General features: G+C 38.1%; 1 protein-coding gene across 2 annotated transcripts in view; it reads left to right on the top strand.

Moving 5' to 3' along the window:
• map3k21 (mitogen-activated protein kinase kinase kinase 21) overlaps positions 1–13,944 on the top strand; it is a 35,939-nt gene that overhangs the window by 8,699 nt on the left and 13,296 nt on the right. The window contains exons 2-7 of one of the 2 annotated variants that reach the window (XM_055018723.1): positions 5,374–5,554; positions 5,694–5,842; positions 7,048–7,223; positions 10,814–11,054; positions 12,315–12,437; positions 13,271–13,366. In XM_055018723.1, coding sequence (XP_054874698.1) covers positions 5,374–5,554; positions 5,694–5,842; positions 7,048–7,223; positions 10,814–11,054; positions 12,315–12,437; positions 13,271–13,366 — 966 coding nt within the window. The remainder of the gene's footprint in view (positions 1–5,373; positions 5,555–5,693; positions 5,843–7,047; positions 7,224–10,813; positions 11,055–12,314; positions 12,438–13,270; positions 13,367–13,944) is intronic. The other variant, XM_055018724.1, reaches the window with a different exon arrangement.

The following is a 13,944-nucleotide window of genomic DNA, read 5'->3' as shown; positions in this document are numbered from 1 at the left end:
AATCTTCTCTAGGAAAAACAATACTGAAACTTAACTCACCACAGCTTGATTTATGCAGTAGTTCAGGTGTAAAAGCTTCTCATGTGCTAACTTCACTCTCAACTAACACATAGGTGCAGGATTTATCTCCCAGTACAGGGTGGGGTTTAGCTTGGGGCTTGACTTTTAGCATGACCCTTATTAGAAGTCAACCAAGCATCTTCTTCTTCTTTATTTTTAACCTGTTGTTCCACGTAGTGCCTCAACACCACATTGTTTCTTACTCATTTGAGATTTCCACTTGACTATTTAAATATGCATGTGTAGTACGTGTAGTTGATTGTTTATACATTTCTTCCTGGGTCTGGAAGTAAATAATTTAAAAATATGTCACAAACCAGTGACATGTTAAAATAATATATTTTAACTAAAACATCATAGCGGTTTTGACATGATTTTTTGTTCCCTGTATGCCTGGTTTATATTACAAAGCTTGGCAAAAATATCTTGCTGCTTCTGTGAACCTGCAGAGCTTAACTTTAGAAATTAGAATGGGCTGAAGAGGTTGTTGGAGGTGGACTTCAAAGAAGGGGTGGTGGCATCTGTTGGAGGTGAACCACTGAGAGGATTAATAATCCTGATTTAGTTTCTTTCCTTGTCATTTTTCTCCAATTTTTTTGGAGTGATGCAACCCTGACAAGCTGTTTCATGTTAAATGAAATGAAAAGATGTTCATAGTGATGATGGACAAATGTTTCCCTCAGTATTTTGAGCAATTTGTTGTGCTGCAGAATGGCTTTAAAATGCATGTGGTTTTTGTTGTTTGTTGTTGTTTCAGGTACATCATTGCATCTATTTCTACTTCTATGAAATTCATACAAACATAAACATGTCAATCCGAAATGCAAAATTGTTTAATTAGGGCATAACTATGCCAGTGTTTGATCTCTGCTTGAGTCAAGTTATTAAGGTTTCTATAGTACAATTCATTAATACAACGAGACACAAAGTGGTTGGAATACAAAAACGTTGTGTCAAAGGCTTTAATCCAAGTTTAAACAATTATTTCAGAAAATAAATAATAGTTCCCGCCTTATTAAGCAAGGATTTGTTTAATTTAATGTGCCTTTCAGTCATTCTTTCATAAAATACCAAGCCAAAACAATAAAAGTTTGCACTGTATGCTTTGATTGATTTTTGCAGTGGATGATGACGTGTAGCACTTGATCAATGATACAACGGACTTACAGGTTAAGCAGCAGTGGTTACGTAGCGTGTTTGTGTTATTCGCTTGTCTGCTAAGAGACTCTATTAGTCAAACAAAATGGCTGTGTGAGGTTTTAAAGGTGCTTTTTGTGGCATAACGTCAGCATGGAGTCATGTAGACAGGAGCTAGGTCTTTTATGAGAATATTTCTAGAGGGCTGACACTGAAGTCTCAGCGAGCTCCAAAGAAAGTATTTGGTGTGATACTCTATAGGCCAATCAACGCAGACGGGCTTATCCCAAAACCACTGTTCTTCTGGGTTGTGTAACTAACCCATCATAAGTCATTATAAACCTACAGAGCCTGCTGGGAGGAATCTATGGAATCACTGAGAGAGGACTTGACAACAGGAAGCAGAAGTATATCATTGGTCTAGTGAAACCTGTTTGTAATGGAATTCCTATTGTTAGAACCCGGGTAGAGGATCCCCTCTGTGCCCGAGGCTAGTAATGGCACCAATACCCCTGTTATTAGTGGAGACCCATAAGAGTCTCACTACAGGCTAAAAAAAATTGCTTGAAATCATTTCAGACCAATTACAAATACTTGTGGATGCAGAGAAACATTATTAACCACCACCCTCTGTAACTGTGTCTCCAAAAAAGAGAAAGAAACCCTAAGCAGTTTATTTTTCAGTGGTAGTTCGCGCAAAACATTTTTTTTCCTGTGGGGTTCAGTCAATGCGCTGTGAATGATGCATGAATTAATGCAGGCTTGAAGAATATACAAGCATGAATGAGTACAGGAGAGAAATATGTCTTATTTTGGCAAACATTGATTCTACTTTTATGCTAGTAAACATGTTTATATTTTTCTGAAGAGTAGCAGTGCTGTGACATTATTAAATTAAGCTTTAATTATGCATCGTGAGCCAAAGCATGTGAACAGTGAGAGACTGGTTAGAATACAGTGCAGAACAATGAGTCAGCCTAGTATTAGCTGGATGTGATAGTGCTGCATGGCTTGTTTTATTTCCTTGGCTGCACACCAAAACACAAAAACAAACAAGACATGAGGACAACAAGCCCTCATAGCTGAGAAACTTGTACAAGGAAATGCATTTCAGCTTGAAGTTTTCTGTAGTCACTGATTTATTTTCTGGAAACTCATACCGGTGTATAAAACGTATATGTTAAAATTTTTTCAGGAATAGAATCCCTTCTTGCCTCAAAGTGGCTTAAATGTAACTTTACACTCTTGCTTTCTCCAGAATATGCAGATCTATAAAGTCCCACTTGCTGTAGCTCAAGCACACCAGCTCACCTAATAGCAAATTGTATTATTGGTGTACCTCAGCCACGTATATTCAAACCACAAACTGATACTAAAAAAGAGTAATGATTTGGAAAGTCTCATTCTACAAGTTGACTGAAATGTTCCTTCAGTTTATTTATGAAACCCTGGATTTCTGAATCTAAGCTTTTGAGACTGCTGCAGATATTAATAACCCAGCCATGACATCGACTGTTTATTCTCTCATGACATGTCCTCCAGCGTATAGAAATATAGACTACTGACCAACCAATTAATCGACTAATTCTTTCAACTGTAGTTGCTTGTCAGCCATTGGGACTATAGAATTGTAACAGCACAATCTTGAACAACATAATTATATTCACATTTTTAAAAAAAGAGTGTGTGTATGTGTGTTGTCACTTAAAAGCTAAAAACGATTTACACTTGGACAGAAAAAGTACCCCACATAGTGAGGTGTGCGTATAATATCAGGCCTATATTTGGTATCTGAGTATAGAAAAAAAAAGTGAAAAAGTCGATGCTACACTTTATAATTTATGACTAGTTATGGGAATGTGTGTAGAAGGGAACTCTGCATGTGTTTGTTTCACTTTTAAACATTTAGTCCAAGGTCCCTGAGCTACTTACTTATCACACTATCTGTTCTTCAGGTCAGCAGCTTTTGTCTTTTCCATCCCTCCTACATTTTTTTTTAAGCAGAGCTGGTCCAAGTTTGTCACATTTGCTGATAACAGTAAATTCCCAGCTAGGGTTGAAGAGCTATTAAGTCTCGGTTTGTTACAAAATGAGTGTAGCATTGGTGCGTGTTTGTGCACGACTGTGCTTGAGAAGTGCTGAAAAGGTTTGTGTATTTTGGCAGGGTTTAGTATGATGTGAAGGAGACAAGTCCAAGGTCAGTGAGTGATAATAAAGCACACACAGTACAACTACTTTATTCAACTAATACTTGAACTGAACGGTGTCAATAAACTGACTTTTTTCATTTTACTTATTGCGATAGAAAAGGTCTAGAAACTCTAATGCCTTGACACTTCCACTATTATATCATTACATGCTTTTTTCCCCATGGGAATATTAGCATTAAGTGTATGCGGCAACAATACACTCGTGTGTTTTTTTCAGTCTAGGGTGTTTTCCTTGACTTGTAAACTCCAAACAGCTCTGTCCAACCACCCAACGGGGCATTTAGACTCTTAAATTATAGCCTCTCTGCTGTATTTGCTCTGTAGAATCAACACAACTGATGGGACGTGTTCAGATTGACCTGAAGTGATAGGTCTGTGTGTAAATAATGAAATGGGACAGTTTGTAATGCGAGGAGATTTTGGCAGCGGCAAAAACAAATGTGGAAAATAATACCAAGAGGATCAAAGGATCAAAGAGTCTTTTTTGGCTGTTGTCGCCCCACTTCATGGAAAATGCTGCTTGTTGTTATCAAAGGGATAACAAAAATATTTGGCAGTTGTTCTGTCAGCACACTGAGGAGGTTTATTCTTGTTGAAAGGAAACATTGGACATCAGTAAAAATGTCGCTACTCTCTGGTCGTCACCTGACTGTAGGTGAAACGGATCCAGAAAGCAGGAATTCTCTGAAAGTCTTGTTGTTTCTCTCAACTGTTTGCAGTGTCCTCACTTGGTTTATAGTTGGATTTGTTGGTCAGTGTGCATTTTAATCAGCATATTTAGCATCTACAGTTTTTCCTCTCAGATTTGTATATTTTCCTTTAGCTGAAACAATTGATTAGATGATCAACAGAAAATGAAAAGCTTCTGGTCCTATAATTTTAACATAGTATATGTAAGTTTGATTTTTAAGTTGTTGGTCACTTAAGATCGAAGAAGTTGTACTGGACAACTTTCAGTTTTTTTTTTAAAACATTGTATTTGTCAATAAAATAATTTGCAAATTAATGTGTAGTAAAAATGATTCTTAGCTGGGGCCTTACATTTGACAATTATGTGCCTCTTTCTTATCTCAGTATTACATTTCCCTAGTCGCTTCAGAAATAGTTACTCCTAACTTCCTTTTTCTCTTGCACTGACATTTATTTTTACTTTCTTGCTTTGAATACCAAATAGAGTTGTAGTAACCTGTGGCTGACTGGAAACAGATCTAGAATTTCTCTAAGAGCATATAGGAATGAGACACAATAAACAAAGACTTGAAGCAAATAGGGGGAAAAAAGTAACAGCAACACTTCACAGTATGACCCTAGTCTGTAACACATGAAAGTAACAAACAGGTTGTTATAAAGGTTCTATTGTTTTGTGCTAATATTTGTTATGATGTGTCCCCGAACTGAACAAGTTTTGTTTTTTGTCAGATCAAATTTTGTGGTTGTCTTGGAGTGGTCGGAGAAGACTATGTGCATATAACTTATTCTTTTTTTTTCTTTTCAACACACGATTGGCACAGAAGCTCTGGACTTCACACGTAGTGGGTTGTGGCTTCACTGTGTCCGGGTTCTCAGGCCTGGTTTACTGTTACCGGCAGGTTTGGAGGGTTCCGGCTGTCTTTAATGTGTTAAACAGTTTTAGGACCTGAGGACAGGTGCTTTGTGGCGCTGTCAGCCTTCTGTTTCTACAGTAATAAATGACCTGCATACCGCTGTTGGCCCTCTTGAATATCGACTATCATCTCCTCACCTGCACAGTTGTCTTTTTCTCTGTCCCCCACTCTTTGTATCTCTCTTTCATTCATTCGCCTTTCTCTTCCATCCCCCCTTCCCCCCACATCTGTCACTTTCATACCGATCCTGTCTTTCCACTTTCCTTTTTTCTCTCAGTCACACATTGGTTGCGATTCCCTTTCCCTCATGTATAAAACTTTTTGCTTTACTCTAATGTAACGCCTCTCTGTTTTCTTTTCAGTTTTATTACTTGAAAAGATAGAGAATGACGACATCGGGAGGAAGACCTTGAAGATTACAGATTTCGGCCTGGCCAGGGAGTGGCACAAAACCACAAAGATGTCAGCAGCAGGCACCTACTCCTGGATGGCCCCTGAGGTCATCAAGTCGTCTCTTTTCTCCAAAGGCAGTGACGTCTGGAGGTGTGACAAATAATATATGCAGACTCAGGGCAAAATATCTACCGTACTTTCTCATTTGTCTGACATTATTCCTGATTCGTTTGTTAAATATTTCCTTCACCTCTTCTTTCCCTTTCTTTTTATGTGCTCCATCCACCAGTTACGGTGTCTTGCTGTGGGAGCTGTTAACAGGCGAGGTGCCGTATCGTGGGATTGACGGTCTGGCTGTTGCTTATGGCGTGGCAGTTAATAAGTTAACCCTACCAATCCCCTCCACTTGCCCCGAACCTTTCGCCAAGCTCATGGAAGGTAACTACGACCAAATCCTAGTGGAATTAAATTAGTGAAACTTCTGTCTAATGAGGAAATCTCATTGAGATCAGGATCTGTTTTGCAAGAGTGAACTAAGAACCAATTAATGTCACAAACACACACACATATATATACGATCACACCAGCAGTCACAAATATTACTAAAAATTTAAGCTAGTAAGGCTTTAAAATCTCAGGGAATGAGTTCTGTAGCTAATTATTTTAAATAGTCACACAGTTGTTAGAGGACACTATAGAGACAGACATTTAATGCACAACTAGAAACAGTTTGCTGTTACTTATGAACTGAGAATATTTTAGATGTTTGTGATAGTTATTTATGTCTTGTATTGTTCTTACATGTGCACAAGTGTTAATTTTTTTTTATTAATACTGTAGTAGTTTAACAGTTGTCAGAAAAGAGCCACTTAGATTTTATTCATTCTTACAATTCTGTCTGCAAAAGGATGACAAATTGACTTGTCGAGGCAAACAAAGAGCCACGCCCCCTGTCCCGCCAGATATATTTTTACCATTTTGTGGAACTTCTAATATATAAATAAGAAAAGTTAGTCTTTTCCCTTTCATGAATGGAATTCGGAGTTCCATAGATTATTTCAGAGATTGTTTTTTTGATGCTGAAGTGAGTATGCTGGCAGATAATCCAGACAAGAACATATAATTGCAAACTTGACCATTAAATCTGTCATGAAAGGAACTTAAGTCATTAAAGTCAATTCAAGTTTTTTTTAGACAAAGTTATGAGAAATAAAGATCAGTTTAAAAAACATTTAGCCCATAAATAACTAGATAATTAACAATAAAACACAAAAGGTTTTCTCTGCAGTTTTCCTTGAATGATTTCACAAAACTTTATCTGTTCAAGGAAACCATTAAACCAGATTTTTTTTTAGCTAATTTAATCAGAGTTTTAGTTCTGTGTCATGTGAGGATAGATAGTTTTAACTACAGATTTCGAGGACATCTAGTTAGACTCACATTTTATCTCAAAGTTCTGCTGTCAGCGGCGTTGTTTGGTATTACATATAATTACTGGAACTGAGAGTCAGAATGTTTGTTGTTCATACCGTTTATATTCGGACATTAGCATTTTACACATCTTAATTTTAGAAATGAAGTAAAGACAAAGACACCCCGGTGACAGTGTTTGCTGATCTGCACATTTCCCTGTTTGTGTCCAGAGTGCTGGGACCAGGACCCCCATGTTCGGCCCTCCTTCTCCTGCATCCTGGAGCAGCTGTCGGCCATCGAGGAGGCCGTGATGGCCACAATGCCCCAGGACTCCTTCCACAGCATGCAGGACGACTGGCGAGTGGAGATCCAGGAGATGTTTGATGAGCTCAGGACCAAAGAGAAGGTAGGGAAGACTGATCTGTATGTTTACAGGCCTCTACACACTGTGACATTTTAACAGTCTTCTAAGTTCACAGCTTGCTACGCTATACGACGACATGAATCTAATCATCTTTGGGCATGACGTGAAGTTTGCTCTGTGCAGATTGCAGGATGAAAACGCAGCTGAATCTCAGCCTACGATGTGCGCGAGTTGTCATGAATGCGTAAGAATAAAACATCATAAGCGTGCGCCATCCATCCATGAAAAATAAACAACCGAAGCATTAACGGAGCACCTGCAATCACAGGGAAACTATCGAAACATGAACGGAGCCCTCAGCCTTGTGACATTTGTGTGTTAGCTAGCCGCTAATGGTAGGTTACTAACCTGGGAGCTGCAATTCCACCGCTATATCCTTCCATGCTTCGTCCTTTTTTGTTTGGTTGTGGTATGAGCTGGAGGACACTTCAAAAAGGCTTCTGCTGCCACAACTCTGCTAGACTGTCTTCTTTGTTTAAATCCCACATACTTATTTTGATTTGTTTTGCCATTGTCGCCGCAAATCATCTATTTGGGTTTAGCGCCAGTGTTGCGCTGATCAGCACGTCATTTCATTCTGCATTTCTGTTGGTTAGTTAGTTGTCGTAGGTCACAGCAGCAGTCACACTGTGACATGATCACCTCAAATTTCTAACACTGTCAGAATTTTTGCTCGTCTTCTGTCGCAAGACCATGACAACGGCCGTTCTTGAACCTGTCTCACAGTGTGACGTAGGACCATCGCTTTAGAGCCAAGACCAAAGATATCTCCATGATTCTCTCACGATTGTGATCTTTCATCTGGGACGGCTGAAAATCGCACAGTGTGTAATGGCTTTAAGGCACTGATGCCTTAAAATCAGTGTTTTCTCTCCTCTATACCTCTCAGAGTGGGAAGGTAGAAACTTACTGTTGTGCAGGTGTAGCAGACTGCTCATCCATGTTCTGTTCTTTGGGTTTAGTAATAATACATGTAGAGTAATCTATCATTAAGTCTAAGCATGATGTTTCACTCTGGACATGTTTTAAGGACTAAAAAGTTTAATTGGTTACTCTCAGTGAATAAGCTAATCACACATTTAACAAAACGAGTCATTAATGCCGAGGTGCTTTAGCGTACTTCCCCTTGTTAAGATCTTAATCTGCTTCCTGCATAAGTCTGCCATTGCTGGCTTAAACGGGGGTTAATTAGTGTTTAGAGAAACTGTGGGATCAGCACACACAGCTGGGCCAGTGGATGGGGAGCTGAACAGATACTGAAAACTACACATGTATTGTTGTTTCACGAGATTAAGCTAGAACGTTTGTGTTACATAACTTACAGTCAACCAGATTAAGTATCTTAATGGTCAGCTGATAATCTGTGTTGCCTTGCCGTCCGTAAAGTTTGCTCAGTACATGAAGCTTTAAATAGGTCAGGAGAAGAAAAAAAAACATTTTCACATCGCAAATTTCTTAAGATTCCTTGCAGAATTTCCCCCTGCATCAGCAGATTTCCTGCAAACGTCTCACAGTAATCTGTGTCTGGGTGGGTGGCTGAAGGGGTTTGACTGTAAAGCTGCTTTATGGAAGTCATCCAGTAGGGATTATTATAACTCAGCTGAGAGCAATTAAAGAGAAAATAGAAAGAATGAGGAAAGGGTAAGCCATGGGAAGAGACAAGACTGTGTAGCGATGTAACACAGCCTTAAACAGCGGGCAGTAATCTCCTGAAGCCAACTTGTTATTGATGGAGTTATCTAATAGACTCACTCCTAACTGTCTTATAGATATCTGCCTGTAAGAGCTTTGCTTGTTTGTATTCTCTAAAATGGGTTTCTCCTCTGTCCTCTAATAGAATAATGTCTAAACCGACACATGCATGATAAATTGCAATAAATAATTTTCCAGAACAGGTGAGATAAATACTTTCTGGACCTATAAGGCTCTTTCTACATGTTGACATTATCCTACAGATGGTATCTCTTCAACGGCCCTCTGAATCCCAAGTAGTTTTGCTCTGGTCACGTTTTTTGACTCACTATGGGCTCATTTTTCACAACCATATAACGTCGTACACCTCTATAGAACCAGTATATCCAGGGTGAGAAGTAAACAGACCAAAAAGATGCCCTTTGTGCGGTAGTATAACAAAGTTATAATGCTATAAATCATGAAAGAAGACAAAATTAAAGATTGATTTCTTTGATTATTTTGCAAAAAATTTGAAAAAACTTGGAATCCACATGTACAACATTGGTATTACTAATACTTAGAAAACTGTTGTGACTTTTCTTCCTATAGATATTTTACTGTTTTACCACTTTTCCTACTTTCCTCTAATCTGCTTTGTGTAAACAACATTTCAGCCCAGTTCAGCTGGAAACTCCCTGAATATCTTGTTACGTGGCTGTTGGTCACAGCTGAGTCAGTCATGATTTTAAAGCTTAGATTTAGTTAATTTTCCCAACCAACATTCAAAGACCATCCAAAAGTTCAGAATTTAACCATTCACTCTGCTTTTAAAGTTTCTGGCTCTGAAAAATTGCGTAACTTTGCCATTTTTTTTAAAGACAAACGTGCATTTCAACCCATAGTTGGTCATGGAATAATCTTCAAAAAACTAGAAACATTCATATCCATTCACGAGTTTAAAAGTATCATAAAGAACACAGTGAAGGAGGAATGTCAGTGTTTTTCTTAAGAGGTCATTGTCCTTGAACAGCTGTCAATCTGATTTATTGTTTATTGTTTGTTTTGTTGTTTTTTGTATCATGTATCTGTTTTATATAACTTTTAAATTTTATATGGCTGCTACCTTGGCCAGGTCTCTCTTGTAAAAGAGATATCTAATCTCAATGGGACTTAAAATAAAGGTAAATAAAATAAAATAAAACCCTCATCAGCAGGTTTGGGTTTTCAAACATTTAATAGAGTACAATACGAGTTTCACACTTCTTGTGACACTCACAGTCTGTAGCAGAATGAGATATATTTTCTGTTTTTATTCCATGTGCTCTTGCTCATTTTTAAAACCTGCCATCTGCATTACTTTAATAATAATTCAACTGAACTGCCAACGGTTTAGTAAAAGATTGAGGTGCGTTGTGCTCGTATTAGCCAATATGATTTTGAGCTGCTAGTTTTAGCTCACTTTCTTACAAATCCACACCTTTAGATTTGTTTTTCTCACCAAATTTGTGAATTTGGCAACTAATTTTTGTCAGATGAGCTCTTTCTGGAGCAAAAGAATCTTTATCCACTTTATTATATATGTGTAGTAACACTCCACAACACATGTAAACATAGTTTGATGTGTAAAATTGGTGGCGTTTCCCTTTAGTTTCCAATGTCCAAACATTTTCTTAAGGGTGTCGGCATACTGTAGAGTGTTTTAATGGTGCTACCTATCTAGAGATAGTCAGCTGTAACCTACAACAGGCCTTGCTGACCATGTTGTCTCATCAAATATCTCTGCTTAGCTAATGTAGGTGTTCTAGTTCTAGATAACATAGACCATAAGTCTTTTCTCTGGCCCTGTCGACAACAGAAACCTGCCAGTTAAAGTACATCCTAATATCTGCTTCTTCCAGGAGCTCCGTTCCAGGGAAGAGGAGCTGACTCGAGCCGCCCTCCAGCAGAAGTCCCAGGAGGAGCTGCTGAAGCGTCGGGAGCAGCAGCTGGCAGAGCGAGAGATCAACGTGTTGGAGAGGGAGCTCAACATCCTCATCTTCCAGCTCAACAAAGACAAGCCCAACGTGAAGAAGAGGAAAGGCAAATTCAAACGTTCCCGCCTCAAACTGAAGGACGGAAACCGCATCAGCCTTCCCTCAGGTGAGGAAACAGACCAAACAGATGTCTTGACTTGAGCTTGGCATGCAAATTACAGGGGGTTTGTGCAAGATCTTCAGATTTTCACGTTTCACTAATTTAGCTGGCAGCGCTGTTGACGGGCTACTTTAGCTTCTCAGAGACTGTTTATCGTCTGTCTCCTCTAGATTCAGTTAGTACTTGCAGTAGAGATAGAGCTATAAGTGGTTAAATTGGTGTTTAATTTCATAAAAAGTGGTGAAACAGTGGCTTTGATAGCACCGTTGTAACATCTGGCAGGAATATCCACCCTAAAACTGGACAAATCACCGTTAGATCAGATGGCTCATACTTTAAAAAAGGAATGAATCAGTGAAGCTTTTTTCTGTGTTTTATCTTGTTTTACTAGTTGATTTTGCAAGTTTTTCTTGGTATTTCCACGTTGTTTTTTTTTTTCTTTCTGTCTGACAACATGTACAGCACTTTGGTCAACTCAGGTTGTTTTTAAAATGTTATAAATAAATTTGACTTGATTTTGAAATATACAATGCCATGCATTCATACAAATTATACCCAAAATGCAGAGAACCTTGCCTAACTTGTATAATTCTGACCATTAGACTGTCATACATATGTATCTACAACAAAATGAATAAACTGATGACAACATAGATTTTCAAACTTAAAAAAAGTAGAAGTAGTAAAGTAATATTTAACCCTGTAAGACCCAAATACAGAAAAAAGTAGCAAAAAATTAGATAAATAAATAATAATAATAATTATTATTATTTATAATAATAATAATGATAGAAAAAATGAGCAAAAGAAATGAAATAAAACAAACAAAAAATAATGGTAATTTTTGGCCATTTTTTTTTAAACAAAAAATACACTACATATATAATTTATTTTTTTATTTTATTTTGTTTTTTTTGCTCATTATATATATAGTAGTATAGTAAATGACAATTTAAAAAAACTAAAACTGATATTGTATTTTTGCAACAGTGGGTTTTACAGGGTTAATCCAGAATTAAATAATCTGTATTGCCTCATTTTCTAGGCTTTTGAGAAAACCTTTGTATACGTTAACAAAACAGAATTAAATAACCATTCTAATGTTTATCTGTTTATCAGAGTATTTCAGGGAATTTCATGGAAGATTTACACTCATAAATCATCACAGCGTGTACGACAGTCTGTCATGTTTGCATGTACTTGTACCACTTTACATGTTGGTGTGTAATCACTAACTGATCGTAATGACTGCTTTGCACGTTACAGACTTCCAACATAAGATCACCGTGCAGGCGTCGCCTTCTATGGACAAAAGGCGGAGTCTCCATAGTACCAGCTCTTCTCCTCCCAGCAGTCCCACACTCATCCCCCGGCTACGAGCCATTCAGCGTAAGTTTACTTTGTTTTCCTCATATAAGTCTCTGTTTTTTGTCAGGTATATTTCTTGGTCTATTTTAATCCGCTTCTGCCTCTGAAGCCACATCAGCTCTCTGAGCGTTTCATGGGAACGTGGGGACGGCGTTGTTCACAATGACCCATGTGAACAAAAGCTCCAGAGCGACAAGCAGTTGGCCAGTTGTTTGAACAGTTTGATAAAGATGTTAGTCACGCACCAACGCCCTTGTAATAACTGGAACACATTCCTCTTGTGCATTTATGGTAGATGGTCATATTCAGCAGAAGGCACAGATTGCTGTTCTGATTCTCTCTGTCTTAACAGAAGCGATTGATAAGGGGTCACCCAAAAACATCTTAGCATTTTTAGAATCAATATAAAAACTTTACGGGGCTGTTAATCCACATGGTGAGGGGTTTTCTCCACAGCAGAGGGTGGAAAGAAAACAGAGAAAGCCTTTTAAATTAACATGAGCTCAACTTTCCTGACTAGTTTTGTCTGATTGCTGCTTAGATGTGAGTTACACGATTAGATAGTCGTTACTGACAACTAGGTAGTTTGTTTCCACAGCCTATATACAGCCTGTTTCTTAATATATTTTTTCATTTATACAGATGAATAATGATCATTTATATCCCCACATGCAGCTCCACATATAACTGCATAAACATTTAAAGTAATTTTTTTTTTACAGGGCCCAAAATAGGAAATTTGCTCTTGCTTAACTCGGTTTCTTCAGTTTTAAATGCTCTGTTTCACATCAGTTCTAAGCTAGTAGAACACCTGTGTCATAACGCTCATGTTGGTTGTATGTTTCCGTCCTCAGTGACATCACACATGCGGAGGCACAATTTGTATGTTTACCAGCAGGATGTTGATCTGACCAGCGAGCTCACGGCCTACTCCGGGTTCAGGAGGAAAGGCAAGCTATTGGCTGCAGCGTGGGTGTGGCTGATAGTTTGGCTCACTTTGACAGCAAAAACGGGTTTCATTCCTAACAGCAGGGTTGTATGTGCAGACTGACAAGGTTTCCCTGACCAAGACTTTGGTGGCTGTTTCCTGCTAAAATTGTTTATCTGGTAATCTGAAAATCAAAGGGCAAGTGATACTGATTTGGTTTATGCCAGTTGTTTTTGACTCATCTTATTATTTTGTGGCTTTTGTCACTGGCCTTAGTGTGTTGCCATGACCTCAACTCTCACCTTTCAACTTCAGAATGACTAATAAACGTCTGTAAGCAGCTTTTATAACAGTGTTTTGGGTTTTAGTTTGTGTGTGTGACATTAAGTTGGTGGCTGGTTATATTTTCTAATGTAAATTTTCCTGAATCAAACTCAATAAAATAATTAAAGGCTTACATTTATCCATTATTGACCCTAAAATACCAGGAGTGAGATTGTTCTTTAGACTTTTTAAGCACTCTAACTCCATATCAGGACAAACAATACAAATAATAACCACAACAGAGAGGGATTATTGGTGATTTGACAGACGGCACGA

The sequence above is a fragment of the Amphiprion ocellaris genome, chromosome 16 (genome assembly GCF_022539595.1).
Source record: "Amphiprion ocellaris isolate individual 3 ecotype Okinawa chromosome 16, ASM2253959v1, whole genome shotgun sequence".
Taxonomy (NCBI): Eukaryota; Metazoa; Chordata; class Actinopteri; family Pomacentridae; genus Amphiprion; species Amphiprion ocellaris.
This window is presented reverse-complemented; position numbering and strand designations above follow the sequence as displayed.